The 16,979-nt window shown below is 38.8% G+C and overlaps 1 protein-coding gene across 1 annotated transcript in view; it reads right to left on the bottom strand.

The window, feature by feature from the left end:
• LOC129726079 (uncharacterized) overlaps positions 1 to 13,306 on the bottom strand; it is a 238,158-nt gene extending 224,852 nt beyond the window's left edge. Inside the window, exon 1 of the mRNA XM_055682689.1 lies at positions 11,668 to 13,306. Coding sequence (XP_055538664.1) covers positions 11,668 to 11,776 — 109 coding nt within the window. The 5' untranslated portion in view covers positions 11,777 to 13,306. The remainder of the gene's footprint in view (positions 1 to 11,667) is intronic.
• Between the last annotated feature and the right edge of the window lie 3,673 nt (positions 13,307 to 16,979).

Genomic DNA, 16,979 nt, shown 5'->3' with positions numbered 1-16,979 from the left:
AGTACAATATTCTTGATTTAAAGTTTTCTTTTAAAAGCGTGATAAAAACGAAAAAAAAACCGTGAGAAAATCGAGCGTGAATTTGGCGAGTAGTGATAAAAACGACTGTTGATAAAAGCGAAAAAGCACTGTATAGCGTAACACATTCCCATTGCTAGTCATGTGTGTATGTGACTTAGAGCGAGTGCGTTTACATTATACTAGTCATCGGATGGTGATGGTTATGAGAAAAATATTTAACGATGGTCAAGAAGAGTATATCTTATCAACTTTTCGATGTTTTACTAATGACACCTTAACATTAGCTCATTCTGCCTGAGCAATCTACTACTGGAAGGTGAGAGAATTTATTTCTCAAGTATATTTTTATAGAGTTTTCTGATTAATTTTATCACTCTAAATTATCTTATTCATTTTGTATCATTTTCTTATTCAAAATTACCTTGTTATTTCACATTACAATCTTAAATTACATGTTATAACTGATGAATGATTGTAGAAGCGAGCGGCCAAATTTGGGCAAACACCACAATGTTCTTTATTACAAGCATCGAGTAAATTTAATGATTCAAGCGCAGCGTCGTTCTACTACGTGTGTTATTACTGTTTTTTTTTTTCTTTTTTTCCTGTTGGATACATTTTCCACTGCGACCAGAGATTTGATCTTTTGTGGCGGGCCCCTATTTGATGTAAGCCTTATCAGGGTGTCGTACCACTATTAGGTTGAATGGTTTCCACTTGCTGAATATAGGCATCGTCCCAATAAGGTATTATTGAACGAATAAAGTTCACTGCCTTATTGGGAGAAGTCATCCAGATATCTAATGGTTGTATTAAGTGTTTATCAAAGAATTGCTTCCTCTTTTGAGAGAGTGCTTCACAGTCACATAATAAATGTTCTGAGGTTTCTTTATCTAGGTTACAAAAGCGACAGGCATCATTTTGCAATTTACCTATCTGTTTAAAGTGATATTTACTTGGGCAGTGTCCCGTTACAAGGCCACTGTAGGTACAAAGGTCTTTTTTGAGATACTGAGCAATCGCTGGGTTACTGTTTTTTGGGGTGCAATAAATTTTTTCGATTGTCGAGCTGAATTATTGTTTTTCCAAATGTTTTCTATCATTGATTGTTCCCACTTCTTAAGTTCCATTTTGAGGGCACATTCTGAGATCCCACAAAACGGTTCTGGCTCTATGAACAACTGCATTGATCCATTTCTCGCCAACAGATCAGTATTTTCATTCCCTTCAATGCCGCAATGCCCAGGTACCCAGAATAAGTTTACTTTACTATTTCTAGCCACCTGCTGTAGCAATTGAATACAATACCATACTAATTTCGAAGAACAGGAAACGGATTTCAGTGCTTTTAGTGCAGCTTGACTATCCGAAAAAATGCATATATTTGTATGTCTATAGTTACGTCGTAAGCATATTGTAGCGCATTCAATTATTGCCTGTATTTCTGCTTGAAATACTGTTGGCCACTCTCCCATAGGTATTGATAGACTGACTCCAGGGCCTGCCACCCCAGCGCCAACCCTATTGTTTAACCTGGAGCCATCCGTGTAGAACACTATTGAGCCTGGTTGAATGCTAGGCCCACCTGATTCCCATTCAGTGCGACTTGGCTCAGTCACTTAATTACTGTATTACTGTTTACTAATTATTTACTTTTTTTGGCAAGTTTTGTGTTACAACTTCAAGGTGTTCAGCTGTGGTGCAGTGTCAGTGTTTTCATCGAAATTAAATTAAATTAGGGGAACTGCTCCATTATTCATTTCATTAAGCCGATATTCACGTAGAATGCACGGATTAAACAACAAATTTTCATGAAATCATTGAACAAATAAACAAAATACGCTTACGTGCTCTTATAGAATCGTTCAGTATTGCATATTTAATAAAATCCTGAATTTAGTAAAACAAACCATTTTGCACAACGCTTCCATATCCATCTCAAAACTTAAATCACTGCTCAATTATTCATCTCACGACGCCCCCATATTCATCACACTGCAGTGCACTGTTAATCATGAATGAATCACATTATCATGAATGAACGTAGCCGCAGCCCGTCGTAGTACGTTAGCTAGATAGCCGCTGTAGTTGTTTACGTGCAATTATGGTAACCTAGATAACCACGGCAGTGCTGTCCATTTATGTCAATTATGTCGGAATAATTCAACTTTTTCAGTATAATTTGTTCGTATTAACAGAAACCGATTTGGCAACTTTTGATTTTCTTCAAGGCTGTGAAAACAGATGAAAATACATACAGTTGAAATTTAGGAATTGTAGAAATTCATCTCATTTATTTCTGCTAATTCAACCTGGTTTTTGAAAATTTTAGGTGAACGTTTCAAAGATTAAAGTATTCTTAGTGTAGTGAGTGATTTTGTTTAGTGATCAAAATAAAAAGTGGTCCGCTAGTGATGAGAGAAAGTTTGGTTGGCTGCTGAACGAGTCCCGTTGTAGCCGTACAGAACAATGCGCGGATTTTGTTTTCTGAGGTAGGTGATTGAATCAAATGAGTTTTCGAGTGCAGATGTCCGACTATTATATCAAATTTAGAGCTTTTAAGTGAGTTTTTGAGGATTATACTTAATGAGAAATCTAAAGTGAACTAAGAAGAATCCGTTCCATGGATTAGCAGATCGATTTAGTTAGAAAATATGCATTTTTTTCTGTTTTCAATTGTGTTTTCATGTTGTATGAGATGAATATATGGGGTGAGATGAATAATGGAGCAGTTTCCCTATTAGAATTTTTTTGCACTGCACACTCTGATCGATTGAGTTTATATGCATGCAACGCATTCAGTGCACGACGCAACTGATGATGTGACGCGATGAGTTTTGTTTTCAGATCGGATATAGGAACTTGGTATGAGTTTATACCATCACTGATTGAAACCTATTATAGACCTTACTAGCTGATACCCGGCCCGCGTTGATGCGCCTGTTAGTTTATGACGACAATTATGTATCTCTTTTTTGCATGGACCCCACTGATACCAGTAGTTTATTTGATTTTTTGTGGCTTTGTCCGGGCATTTTTGCTGTTTGTACATTTTTGCTTTTTTACCCTTTTTGCAGTGCTACTTATTGAGAAGTTACCTGCTCCGTGTTATAGTGCTTTTTGTCTTCTCCTTTAGACTTAGTCACTTACTTTCTTCCTTATCGACTCTATCTGATCCTCCTGCAAACTATCACTCCTAATTAAGTCTGGAGGGAAGATTTTGTGTTGAAAGCCTGAAAATAAACCCATACCTAAAGTCCTTTTGCCTGCGAATGGCTTGGTTCTACTAATTTCGAACCTATCACCACTGGTTTATCAAAGCGGACTCTGTAACCTTGCGGCTACAAAGCTCTCTACTCTATGTATCTTTTAAATGTGCCATAATACCATAATTATTTGATAACATTATCATGCAGTAAAAAACGCGTAAATTCACAATTGTTCATATGCACATTAAAAGAACATTGAAAACCAAACCATTATGTAGTAGAAACCATTATGTGTATTCATTTGTAATAGAAGTAGTTGTGAATTTTTCGGGAATTCTGGCATATTTGTTTGGCCAGGCCACGACCGCAAGTTTGACGTAGAACTACATAAGGTTGTTTGTTACATGGCTTGCGTTATTGCATGTGAGAACGATCGTAAGGAATAAATTCGAAGTAAACTTCTCCTTTTCAATAATTCTTTGAATGATAGTCGATAAGATTAAGATGAATTATTTAATATCAATATGTTCATGTCAATAACTTTCACAAATCATTTTTGGCTGTTATCCTGAAACAGGAAATCGCCATCTTGGATTTGACGTCTAGAGTCGATTTCCGACTTCTGGGTTCCATTTTGGTTTCAAAAACAACCAATAAATAGCACCTCAGTGTTCGATCATTTTCGGAAACCGAATATCGCCATTTTGGATTTTCATAAAGCGCCTGGATTTTCTTTTCGATCTCTAGGTATTATAGCGATTCCGGAATGATTACTTTTGGCTATTCACAGCAATTCAACGTTGCTTTTCGCGATTTTGAGTTGCCAGTTCAGATTGAAAATTGTCGTCAGGGGTCGATTTCTGGCATATATGCATCATTCCGATTACGGAAAAATCCATTTTTGGTGGATTTCTGGAAACCTGCATTCTCCATCTTAGATTTCAATAGAGCCGTCTTTAGTCGATTGCTTGTCTCTTGGCATAATTTCGATCCCAGAAATACCCATATTAAGTTGTTTTACCGCAACCGGATTTAGTCATCGTTGATTTCAAAATGATCTGTGGAGTCGGTGTTCGGCCTCTGGTTATTATTTTGATTCCAAAAATAGCCATACTGTGTGGTTACACATACCCCCCCCCCCCTCATAGCTGTCCACGTGGTATTTGGATGGCCCCTTATGGGTTTACTATTCCCAGCTGTTCTCCAACAACCGGAAGTTGCTACTTCAAATTTCAAAATGATCTGGGGCGATTTTTGGCTATGTGCATCATTCCGATTACAGAAATATACAGGAATATTTGGTCATTTTCAATAACCGGAAGTCACCATCTTGTTAAAATCAAAATGGCGTCTGTGGACAATTTCTGTTCTATGTACATTATATCGATTACAGAAATGCCCATTTAGGGTGATATTTGGTCATTTTCGGAAACCGGAAGTCGCCATCTTTGATTTCAAAATAGTATCTAGAGTTGATTCCAGGTCTGGTGGTATTCGGTTATTTCAAGCTGTTTTGTGTAAACTGGATATCGTCATTTTGAATTTCAAAATGGTGTCTGGAGCCGATCATTTTGGTATCAATTTTGGTTCCATAAAAAAACAATAATAGGCAGTATTTGATAATTTTCTGAATTCGGAAATCACCATCTTGGATTGCAAAACGGCATCTAGATTTGATTTCCAGCCTCGCCACTGTTCTGGTTTAAATAATATTTATATTGGGTGGTATTGGACCATTTTAGAACGTTTTCCAGAAACAGGAGAATGTCATCTTGACATCTTCGGTTGATTTCCGGCTTCTAGGTATTACCTCGGTTTCCAAAATACCTATCTAACTATCTATTCGAAAAAACCCGAAAAAACCTATATTGGTCTTTTTTTTAAATCTAATAGATTAAATCCTGAGTTTGAAATACGTTTCGACATTTTTAAATGGTTTAATAGTTCACGTCATAACATTACGTATATTGATGGAGGCGTAACTACTTTCCCAATCCGTTGTTGCAAAAACGAAGAAAATCCGTTGGAAACTAGAATCATGAAAACACCCTTAACACCATGCAATTAAATTAAATGATGATAAAATTAATGCTCTCCACTTTTCAATACAAAAAAATTAACACCTCCCCTAGTGGAATGAAGCAATACTGATATATCAAAACACGAAACGCGAAAACGAATTTTTCGAATTTTTCAAGATGAAACATTAGAAGATTCAATAATAATGAAGGTTGTTGTAATTTCCTCCCTACCTTTACTACGCCACTCAGATACAGAAAATTCAAAATTACGGGAATATGCCTCGTATTATATTTGAGAACCCACGTGTACAGAATAACACAGTGATCATCTTTGGTGTTTAGAAGTGCTCATGTTTGGCGTGTTTACAATGAACAAATTGGTAGTCGCTACCCCCTCGTTCCCGCTTTTTTCCTTCCTGTATGAGATAGACATCACTTAAAGTCTTTGAAACATATTCAACTAGGGATGTTACGGATATCCGTATCCGCATCCGCATCCGCATCATGCATCGTGAGATATCGGATGTTGTGGAACCAATGCGGATGTTGGTAAAAATATCGATTAATAAAATTTTGGGTCAAAATTTTCCTCGGTGTATTCCTGAACGCTTTAATGGCTTTTGTACTGGGGTTTGATATGTCATACGCAGTGAAACACGCACTGTAGTATGTCTCTCTCGCTCAGTCAATCGCCGCTGTATTAGAGATAACAGTTGTGTATGCGAAAGCAACAGAACACATGTTCAATTCAAAGAAGTTTCTTTTTCTCTTTTTATCCGGTGAAATGACAGAAGCAGTGTTTGAACATAAGCCGTAGTACCGTTAGAAACAATATGTTTCTGCTTCGATTGTTCGATATCGGTTATAAAGAAAGTATTTTGTATTGTATTTTGTTGTGAAATCTGTTTAGTTGGCCATGCCTCCTCCAACAAGGAGTAACATATGGGAATATTTTGAATCAGTTCGCGTTAATAATGCAAAGTGCAAAATATGTGCGGAAGTGTGTTCTCGGAAAGGACGCACAACATCATCTTTGAAAAACCACTTTAAGATGGAACCGAAGGAATACCAATCGTACAAGAAAATCGACAGTGGAAAAGATATAGTAAAAGAAACAACCGTGTTGACGCCGATTCAACAGACTAAAACCCAGTTAACATTGGCAGAATCCCTCACAAAATCGATTAAATGGAGCCAAAGCGATCCCGAATCTAGGAAAATTGACAAATATATTGGTGAAATGATTGCTGTTAAGGATCTTCCTTTTAATTTTGTTGAGGGAATTGGGTTTCGGAGGTTGATTCAACACGTAGCGCCAAAATACCATTTAAGCAGTAGAGTGCATTTCTCAGATTTGGTGTGTAATTGAAATTTCAAAATTCGAAAGATTATTGATGAAATGTTGTATAAGTCATTTAAAACCGATATTTGGTCCGATCTCAGCAAAGGCAAAGTTTAACCTGCCATGGCATCACAAAGAAATTCGGTCGTATTCAAATGGGATGCTTTTGATGAAAGGCACACAGGTAAGCAACAATTTCTATTTTTAGCCTTTTTTATGTAATTTTTAACGTTTAAAAACAAATTAGACTACCGTCTGCCGGGGTGAGATTGTGCCAAAAAAGGACACGTTTTTGTTTCTTAGCTTGTAATGCACACATTTAGGCAATGAGTTTAATCCAAGTCACGTCAATGCACACTTAAATGTTTAGTTAACGACTGCTGCAAATATGGTCAAGTTACAATAAACTATAATTTTGCTAAAATTGAATGAACTTTGGCCTAATCTCACCCCTTCTATGGGGTGAGACTGTGCCAAAAACAAAAATTTGAATTTAATACCTGTTAAATGAACAGTAGTGTATCTACAATTAATTCACATGAATAACATGATTAAACAGTGAGTATAGAGACGACCATAAACAACGTGGACTATTAAGGGGTTGTAGGGGGTTGACCAGAAACTACGTTTCATATGAATTATAGAAAAATGTATGACTGGATCAAATGAATATCTGGAGTAACCAGTTATGAGAACGTGGCTCATGGACAGTCTCTAAACACATAGTGGCGTCTCCAGGTAGCTTAGAAAGGGAAAACGTTAGACATAAAGCCTGAGAAGACTTTTCGTTTCAATTATTATGTGCCATTGGCCACTGTATATTCCATTGGAGATCTCAAAACCGCTGGAAACATACCCACAACCCTCCTTCCTTGCTTCAAAAGTCATCAATTTACATAGAATAGGTGTACAAAATTTTGTTACATTCCTTAAGTAATTTCAGTCATGGTAAATTTCCATCTAACAGTTGTTAGCTAACTGTTCTCAAGCATTTAGTCATTATTTCAAATAATACCATAACTAGACAACATACCCTATGTAAACAATGCAAGTGTTTTGGTTTATACTGATATTTTTTTGTCATGAATGTGAATTCCGCACCCTGTACCATTCATTATAGCTTGGCACAATCTCACCCCAAAAAGGGCTCGAAAAGTGTACAGTTTGGAAAAACATTATTTTCTGAGCCATCACAGCTTCAATGCATAATATTTCCTCAACACATTGGAGACGACATCCTAACGTACTATCTGAGCAGTAAATTGATGTGATTTCTTGATCGGGTTGGTTTGCATGGGACATTTTTTGGTAACGTTATTTGCGCGTGTTTTTCAGCCTGTACTTTGGAACATTATTTAAGTAAAACAGTTCACTAATATTATCTATATTCTATTTCAAGTTGTGAATAAATATGTCATGTTTCATATAGTATTAAGTTTGAGGCATTAGGTTCTAGAAATCTCAAGTAATTTAACATACAAACATTTCCCGTTTTGGCTCAATCTCACCCCCGTGGCTCAATCTCACCCCGGCAGACGGTATTTTAAACATTATCAGGAATTTAACTAGGTCACAACAAAACGGGTTAGGCAAAGAACTAATTAGAAACTGAAATTAAAAATTTATTCTGCTCGTTGTCTGACAACTAAGCTAAACTTTTTTTATACCATCAAGTTTAGCTTGCAACATAGAGTTGATATTGGAAATTTCAATCCATTTTGCTTTCAGTTATTTTCGAATGTTCAATTGATTACCATTGGAACATGTTTTTGATAACTTCCAGGTGACGTTATATCCGAAAAATTTAAAATAATGTTAGATGAATGGAATATTCCAAAAGAACAAGTACATTATATGATTCGCGATGTAGGGTCTTATATGAAGCGAGCCATGAGGCTTTCGGCATACGAGGACGTTGATTGTACCGCACATAAACTACGAATTTCTATTCGAAGCGCATTAAAATCGGATCAGGATCTGACTTCATTGATCGAGAATTGCAAAAAGATTGGAACTCATTTCAATATTTCAACAATTGCTCAAGACGATTTGAAAAGATACAAGAAAGATTAGATCAGCCGGTTTGTGAATATTCGCATTGTTTTATTTTTCATTCCACTAATTTCGTGTTATTCTTTACTAGGTATTGAAAGTGTTCCAGGTTTGCCTTTAGTTTGAAAGATTTATCAAGATTAAAGATTCGCTTTGTCTATACTCGAGTCAGAAGGCAGTACCGATTATATCAGCTGAAGAGTGGCAAATGATTTAAACGTGCACACACATTTTAAGTCCATTTTAAGAAGCTACACGGGCTCTGAGTAGTTCCTTCGCTTCTATTTCATCTGTTTTCCCCACTGTTTATACCTTGTCAATGTATTTGGAGGAATTTATTGACAAATCTAACAGAGATGAGCTGAAGTAGCTTCTACGATCTTGCAAAATTTTAACAAAAAATTTGGAAATATTCAAGACAATTTTTATTTTCACCACCGGGACTTATTTGGACCCGCGTTATAAGCACAATTTTTTTAAGGCAGGTATTAAGGCGAAAGTGGAAGCGCAAATAATTAGAATGTGCTGTACGACCGTTAGTGAACCCGATTACAAGAAGCGCAAACTTCTAACGAACTGCGACACACAAGACCACACTCAAATTCCGAACCAAAATTCAAGCAGTAGATCTAGCTTTCAGCAACACATGGCTTCGTGTCTCGAATCTTCAAGCGATGAAAAAGATGATGTTCCAATTGTAGATGAGCAGAGCATGAAAGATTTTTTGGGAATTACATAAAAGAGAAACGGATCATTTTAACAAAAAATCCCCTTCTATGATGGAAAGGAAAGCTTGGCGTTAGTAATAACCTTCATGACCTAATTAGACGATATTTGTCTCCACCTCCAACAAATGTCCCCAGTGAGCAACTGTTCAGCAGTGCTGGCCAGATTCACGACCCGCTTCGCAGCCAGCTTGCTGGCTAGAAAGCAGCCAAACTGATGTTCATGAAGTATAATTTGCCATTGGTTGATTTCGATTAATAAATTTGTTTTATTGTTGATAAACATGTTTTTGAGACAATTCATGATTAAAAAATTTCACTTAAGGCCCCATACTCAAATATCCGCATTGAGACCATTTTAATTTACTTTTGCTCAAATCAAGTTACCGATTTCTGTATTCCGGTTTCAGGATCCGCATCAGTAGCAATTACATCCGCATCCGCATTCGCATCTGCACCTGCAGATATTTTAAAATTCACATCCGTAACATCCCTGATATACACCCCCCCCCCCTTTGCCTTAACTACGCCACTGAGATATAGCAAAGTCTCTGATGACAAAGTTATGTCGCAAAACCACGTCTCATATTTGAAACTACCTGTATATAAATTTTCATGATGTGCATTTTAATAATTTACAAATAATGAAATTAGTATAAAATGCTCTGCATTTTCGGTCAAACACAGAATTTCTGTATAAATTTTGTAAGGTTCCTTCTGGAATCGTGGACGTGGACTCGATAAACAATTCTGGACAAGAAATTCTCAAGAAATTCTACCTAGCGGTTAGGACTAGGAGTCATGTCATGCCATGTCAGCCTTTCACTTTAAAAGGTTCGCGAAATTGAAAACGATCAGATTTACTTCAGCTGCTACGCGGAGATTTTTAAAGTTGCTTCTCTGACCGACACACAGAGAATCTTGCGTGTGGATTCCCAGAAGACGAAACTAATGAGAAGGTTTTACTTTTGCGAGTCGCTCAGATTCTGTCTGTATCGTGGAAACGAATAATCTCACGATTCCATCACCAATGCACTTGCTTTTCGTTTTAACGTAGTTAGAAAAAAAAATATTTCAAATAATTATAATTAATAATTAATTTACGAATCTGTTCAAACTCCTCTAGTTTCATTGTTCCCTAATCGTTGCATTTTTCCCATCACCCTTAATTATTTGAGAATTGTTTTGAAATAGCTTTAGTATAATTTCCTGGTTGTTTTAAAAATTGTTTGATATCATATAAAAAATGCGCGTTGATTATTGTGGAATCACTTTTGACTATTTTCTCCAGTTGAAAAAATAATCGATATGATTTGTTTGAAAAAAAAGGTCATACATGCATTAAAACGTATTTAAAAAAGTTTGTTATGATCAATACTCCTGTAAATTGATCTGAAAAAAGCATACAAAGGGTTAAATTAATGCATTGTCTTGTATTATCATTCTCAAATCCGAACCAATTCATCATACAATCAGTAACCATATATAAAGCAACTGTGCACTTGGGCACAGACTTTTATGCCCTTTTTATGATACCATAAAAATACAATTCTTTACGTAACACACATTGCAGCTCCATAAAATAAGATTTTTACTTTGATTTATAACGGCGGAAAGAATTCGAAGCGTGTTTTTCAAATAACGAATAACGAACTAACTTAAGCTTTCTCTGATTCCGATCGATACACAAATCACTGGAAATATAATGCATGCCTTAAATTACAGCTGAAACTTTCGCAGAGACAGGTAACATATTTTAGAATCGATTTATGTATCATAACACAACCTTCATGATGAGATGCAAATGTTCGTTTGTATACCGAGTTGCGATGTTATTAAAGCAAGTTTGAATAATAATAGATTATAAATGTCAGCAATATTTTAGCATCAGCCTACTTCATCCTAGCAAGCAACACACAAAACACCGCCCAGTCTATCGAGCTGTTGGAAACTAATTTACATATAGTAACAAAACTAATCAAAGCCTCAAACGTTCCATATTGATAGTAGAACAACAACAACAACATGTGCGTGCCTCAGTGTTCATTAATACCGCAAACAGTTGCCCGAGGATTCTGTTAAATGACCCTTCTCCCGAAAACCCTTGGCACGCCCGAGAGTAAGGACAACAACAACAACAAAAGCCAGACGCAATGTCCCTGACGAAAGCAAATATTATTGTTTGCCGGAAGATTCCTCCAAGATAGTGTCAGAGTGTCAAATGTTTGCTCTGCATTATGCCCAAAGCTCTTTTCGCACAGCCAGTGACAGTGACAGAGCAGCCTAGCATTTATTACCTTTTCTCCGATGGCGTCCGGTGTTCTGCAGGTTGTTATCCAGAAAGTATCCATCCAGCGAGTTGAACAGCGCCAACAAATACACTACCATGAGCTTTTCGAGCCACATTTTTTCGCTCGGTTTCGCTCACCTCCTCGCCACTTTGAAGCACTACGATAGCGTGTTTTTTTTTGCTTTTTTGCTCTTCCGCTCTTACCAGGGAGATTTCCCTTGATTGCCAAACCCACGGATGTGAACACTTTATCTTTTAGCTACTCTTCGTGTCGTTCTTCAAAACATCCGGTGTGAAGCATTATCGACCCGCACTCACATTCCGTTCAGTACTCTAAGCTTTCGGGTTTTCACTTCCGTTTTTATGGTTTACTTTCCGTTCCGATTTACCACGCAGTGCAAGTCGGACTGATCGGTTTTTTTTTCTACTGTTATCGGGTAGCACTTTCCTTCTCGTTTCAAAACCGGAGTTGGAAACAATTTAACTTTTACGATTATTGCGATCCGACACCAGACGGTTTTCCGCCCCCTTATGCGGATGCTCTACCGCTCATCATTCTTCCTTCTTCTTTTTCTTTTATGGCTTTGGATCAGAGAACACACTTTTACGCGGAGAAACGGCTCGCAGCACTCTAACTAACAGCATTTCTAAAGTCTTCCGGAATGCGGAAAAACGAGCGCGCAAACGGCTGACTCCGACGAGGAAAGTGTTTAGCATATAAATGAACGATTAATTTATGATTATGACCTGCCGCTAGTCGATATCGGCACTGGCTGTGACAGGTCCGAGTGTCATGATTAGCCAAAGTTCCAGCGGGAAAAATTCGGATCAGTAGCAGCAGCACTCAGGTTTTATACACGATTTGGCTCACCATCGCTCGACGTTCGCGAAAGGAAAATGATTCTATTCGGCAGCACCTGTCGCGATTGGAGGGGTGCGATGTGAATTGTAATCCCGATTACATGCTGTTTGTTCAAGCTGATCCCGATTAAGTTGTGCCGCTGCGCTGGCACCGAGAAACCGTTCAAGGTATTACCATTCACACAGGACAAACAGCGGAGGGGCGGAAGCGGGAGAGGTGCGGATTAGGCGAATAAATCCACCAACGGAGGCCAACTTTACATCCTGGAAATGTTTGCGCGAGGTTTCTTTTGATGAGATTCTTTTCAGTTGCTAGTACTGGAACATGGTTGATATATTTAGAACTGTATTGAAGGTGAAAATTTTAAACAATCACATTTTATCATGCAAATACACTAGAACTTTGAATTTATAACACGATCATAGTTTTTATCAAATGTTTTCACATCATTGATTGAACCTGTTCTTCTTCTCATCTGCACTACGAACTATTGATCCTCTGAACTAGATCCTTCAGTACCGAGTTTCCATCATCGCAATCATCCGGATACTCCCTACGGGGGTTACCTGGAGCTACCTCGCAATCGAACCATTGCTCTGACCTCAACGGAAAGAACAACAACATAACCGATGGAATGACAGTCCACGACGTTTCACCCGGCAACTTTGTTCCCCCCTTGCACTGAATAATCACAACTTCCCTTGCTACGAACCGAACGCTGGCCTCGAATTGAAGTTCGCACTCGCGATTCCGGCTAGTGGAAAAGTTCCAACCGACCGCATTGGATTCGCACCAGTGACTGAAGCTGTCCTCGGTTTCTCGGTCGTCCTGCTGATTTTGCATTCCCACGGCACACACGTGAGTGCGGCCTCGCACTGCTCGAAATCTACGTGCCGCGCATGAGCCGTTCGAGCCGTACCGCTCGAATTCTGAGCTACAGCAAGCATATCCTGTCTGGATGACGTTGACGAATCAAACACGACACATGCTACCTGACCATCGACAAGGTAGCAGCACCTCGGATGGACAGGAACGCTCGCAAGAACGCCGGAATGCGTCCTGGTTTACATAACCGAGCGAGAATAACATGTTGACCTGAGAGGTCCGAAATTCGATTGATAGTGGGAAGCGGAAAAATAAAAACCAATTACTTTCTACTGCCGTACGAGAATTACAGTGACTCTAACAACTGGTAAATATTGTGATTGGTTAGATGGTTGCTAGCTCTAATAGAAAAAAAAAAACTATTCCCAGCGTGTTTACCAACAAGCCGACGATAGACGTTCGAAAGCTAACTTTATTTGAACGAATGGAAAACATTCGATAGATCTATGGGCGACTGAGTCCACATATTTCTCTCTTGTTTGCTCGTTTTATCCAGTTTTCGATGCGCTGGAGTTGTACACCGGACGGGATGGTTTCTTCAGACAATGTTTGAACACACGGAAAAATGTTTGCCATCGGTCGGGATTTTACCGTGACCAAGTGATGTCTCTATGTTCTGACATGATACTGTAAACTTTACACCCGTAAGAAAAAACATCATCTCTAGTGATCAACACGGTTTTTATCCTGGTCGTTCTGTGACCACTAATTTGCTTTGTTTCACTCCGGACTGTATCGCTCATATTGAAAACGGGAAGCAGGTCGATGCTGTATACACAGCTGCATTTGATCAAATTGACCATCTAATATTACTTAAAAAAAAACTCGCTAGAACGGATGTCTCCGACAACCTGGTTAAATGGTTGCAATCGTACCTAAGTGATAGAAGCCTAAGTGTCAAACTTAGATCCTGCACATCCCGACGATTTACAAACACCTCCGGCGTTTCTCAAGGGGGTAATCTTGGCCCGCTCCGCTTCGTTTTGTTTATAAATGATGTCGTAGCCCGTCTTGGATATTTTTCAGGAATGGTGTCAAAAAAAACCTAATGACTACTAGTGTCCAGAAATGTGTCGTAATTCCATTTGATCGATGAAGTAATCCCATGAAAGCCACTGCAAGTTTTCTCTGAATGCTCCAGGTTGAATTCAACGCAGATCACTTGATGAAATGTTTAGAACGCCGTTCCATCGCACTGTCTTCGGATACTTTGAACCAATCTCCAGAATAATCCGTACCTTCAACAAAACTAGTCAACTATTTGATTTTGGATGTACATCGAATATTTATAAACAGAAATAACTATCAGCTAGATTTTTTTAAATATCTGTTAAGTTCAAGTGATTTATTTTTTTTATTCATTAAAACCATAACTTGTCAGATGAATTATAATAAATAATAAAGAATAAAGAGGTCCATCAAGTAGAATGAAGAATCAAGAAACTTGATTTGGTAGAAAAAAAAACTACACTGAGGCCTTTTTTTACGGGGAGTATTGATTCTATGTTTGTATGGGATCGAAAAAAAAACTTATTGGAGGTGTAAATATAACGAAGAAAACCATCCCAAGATATTTTAACCTTGTTTGACGCTGATGGTTAATGTAAAAGCGAAAATTTATTGTTTAAAATTTTCAGTATTACAACAAATATGGATTTTTTTTAACGGATAAGGGTCATCCCATGTCAAGTTTCCGAGGAAATGCATCGATCATCTCCGATTTCGACCAAAATTTGTGAGTCGATGTACTTTGGGCCGGAACTTATAAATACATTATAAGTGTTGTACCGGTTGGTGGCCCCTCGGCCAATGGGCCTTCACTTTTTGCGAATTTAGCAAAAGTGATATTGACATATCATACGTAGTTTATTTTTTTCTGCAGTGTTGCCAACATTGCGAGTTTTTCAGTTTTAAAATTAATTTGCAATTTCCTCGGGATACCCCCCCCCCCCACCATCGATTGATTTTGACCACGCCAATGTGTTTAGCAGACAATTTTACATAGATATCACTTATCAGCAAAAACAAAATGTAGCGTTTCAGAGATACAGCATTTTCAAACTTGCAAGATTTAGGAATCTGAACGTACACACGAAAACGTTTCTGCATAGAATGCTACAATCGTAATGGTATCCTAGCAGCCGTTTGTGTAATCGGAGAAATGTTTTTAGAGGAGCATCTGTTGATGATTTTTTTTTCTCGCTTGTTTTCCGTCGGTCTAGCTCCGCCACTGTTGTGGCCAATCACCGACGCCCAGGGAGGCGACTCCACACCCATGACCCTAACTCACGACCCGTTTATTAACGGACCGGCGCCAACGGCTTTACTTCCTCATGCGACGGAAGGCGTGATCCCAGAGATTTTTCGCCTCAGAAAATCTCCCGGTGTCGGCTAGGATTGAATCTAGACCAGTTGGGTTGGTTGTGAGTGGATCACGCCACCTCACAACCATTGACACCTATGTCGGCGGTGGGATTCGAACCCAGGCGTCGAGCGTGGTTGGCGGAGACGTTACCAACCACACTAGGCCCCCTGTTGATGATGTAACGCAAAAATGTCGTTCTAGACTCATCTTCAGGAAAGGCTACAGGGGGATGTTAGTTACACTTTTCATATAAATATATTTTTTTATTCTATTGGTTTATCACATTGTAAAAACATCCTCTCGTTATTTAAAACCGTTTTCCAACAGGCAAATGATCATGTTTTTTGTTATTTAAGTACCCAGGTTTGTTAAAATGTCAAAATTGTAAACAAGGTGCGTAAAGTAGTTAGCAAGTCTCTTCACGTGTGTAGTCATTTCATTCTTGAAGATGGTGTGTTCAAATGGGGGACGGGACACGAGGCATATGGACGCTAGGCATATGGATGTTAGGCATAGTATGCTAGGCATACAGACGTGAGGCATAAAGGATGTGAGGCATAATGGATACGAGGCATACTGCCACAAGGCATAACGGACGCGAGGCCGAATGGATGTGAGGCCGAATGGACGCAAGGCCGAATGGACGCAAGGCCGAATGGACGCAAGGCCGATGAACGCGAGGCCGAATGCGATGTTGTACGATCGCATGAGATCCAATTATGTAGTTCAGGTGTAAATATATTTCTAAAGAGTTAAAGTTGGGTATAATACTTTTTTGATATCATGCAGCGAAAACGCATAATCGAGGGCAAGGAAACGAGGTGGCACTAAGCCGCCGTGGTTTCCGCAGTACGAGCCGGCCGCCGACCCGCCGTCGGAAGCGGCGGCCTTTCGCACCCAAACGACTGATCTACTGGTTTCCTAGGTCTACTCAAACAGAGTTTTCTTCCCTTAGTTAAGTCCGAACGAGCGGTAGCGAGTAAGGACAGCATTCGCTCGAACAGCGAGTCGGCCGAAGGCCGCGAGTGTATTGCTTTCCAAATGACACTTTGAAGCGAAATACATGATATTGAAAGAGGGCTGTGATGATGCTGACGATAATAACATATTTCGCATAACTTTTCCTTGGCCTTGTGACCATTCGGCGTCGCGTCCATTCGGCCTTGCGTCCATTCGGCCTTGCGTCCATTCGGCCTCGCGTCCATTC

This window comes from Wyeomyia smithii, chromosome 2 (genome assembly GCF_029784165.1).
Source record: "Wyeomyia smithii strain HCP4-BCI-WySm-NY-G18 chromosome 2, ASM2978416v1, whole genome shotgun sequence".
NCBI lineage: Eukaryota > Metazoa > Arthropoda > Insecta > Diptera > Culicidae > Wyeomyia > Wyeomyia smithii.
Note: the sequence above shows the minus strand (reverse complement) of the source record. Positions and strands in the feature narration are given on the sequence as shown.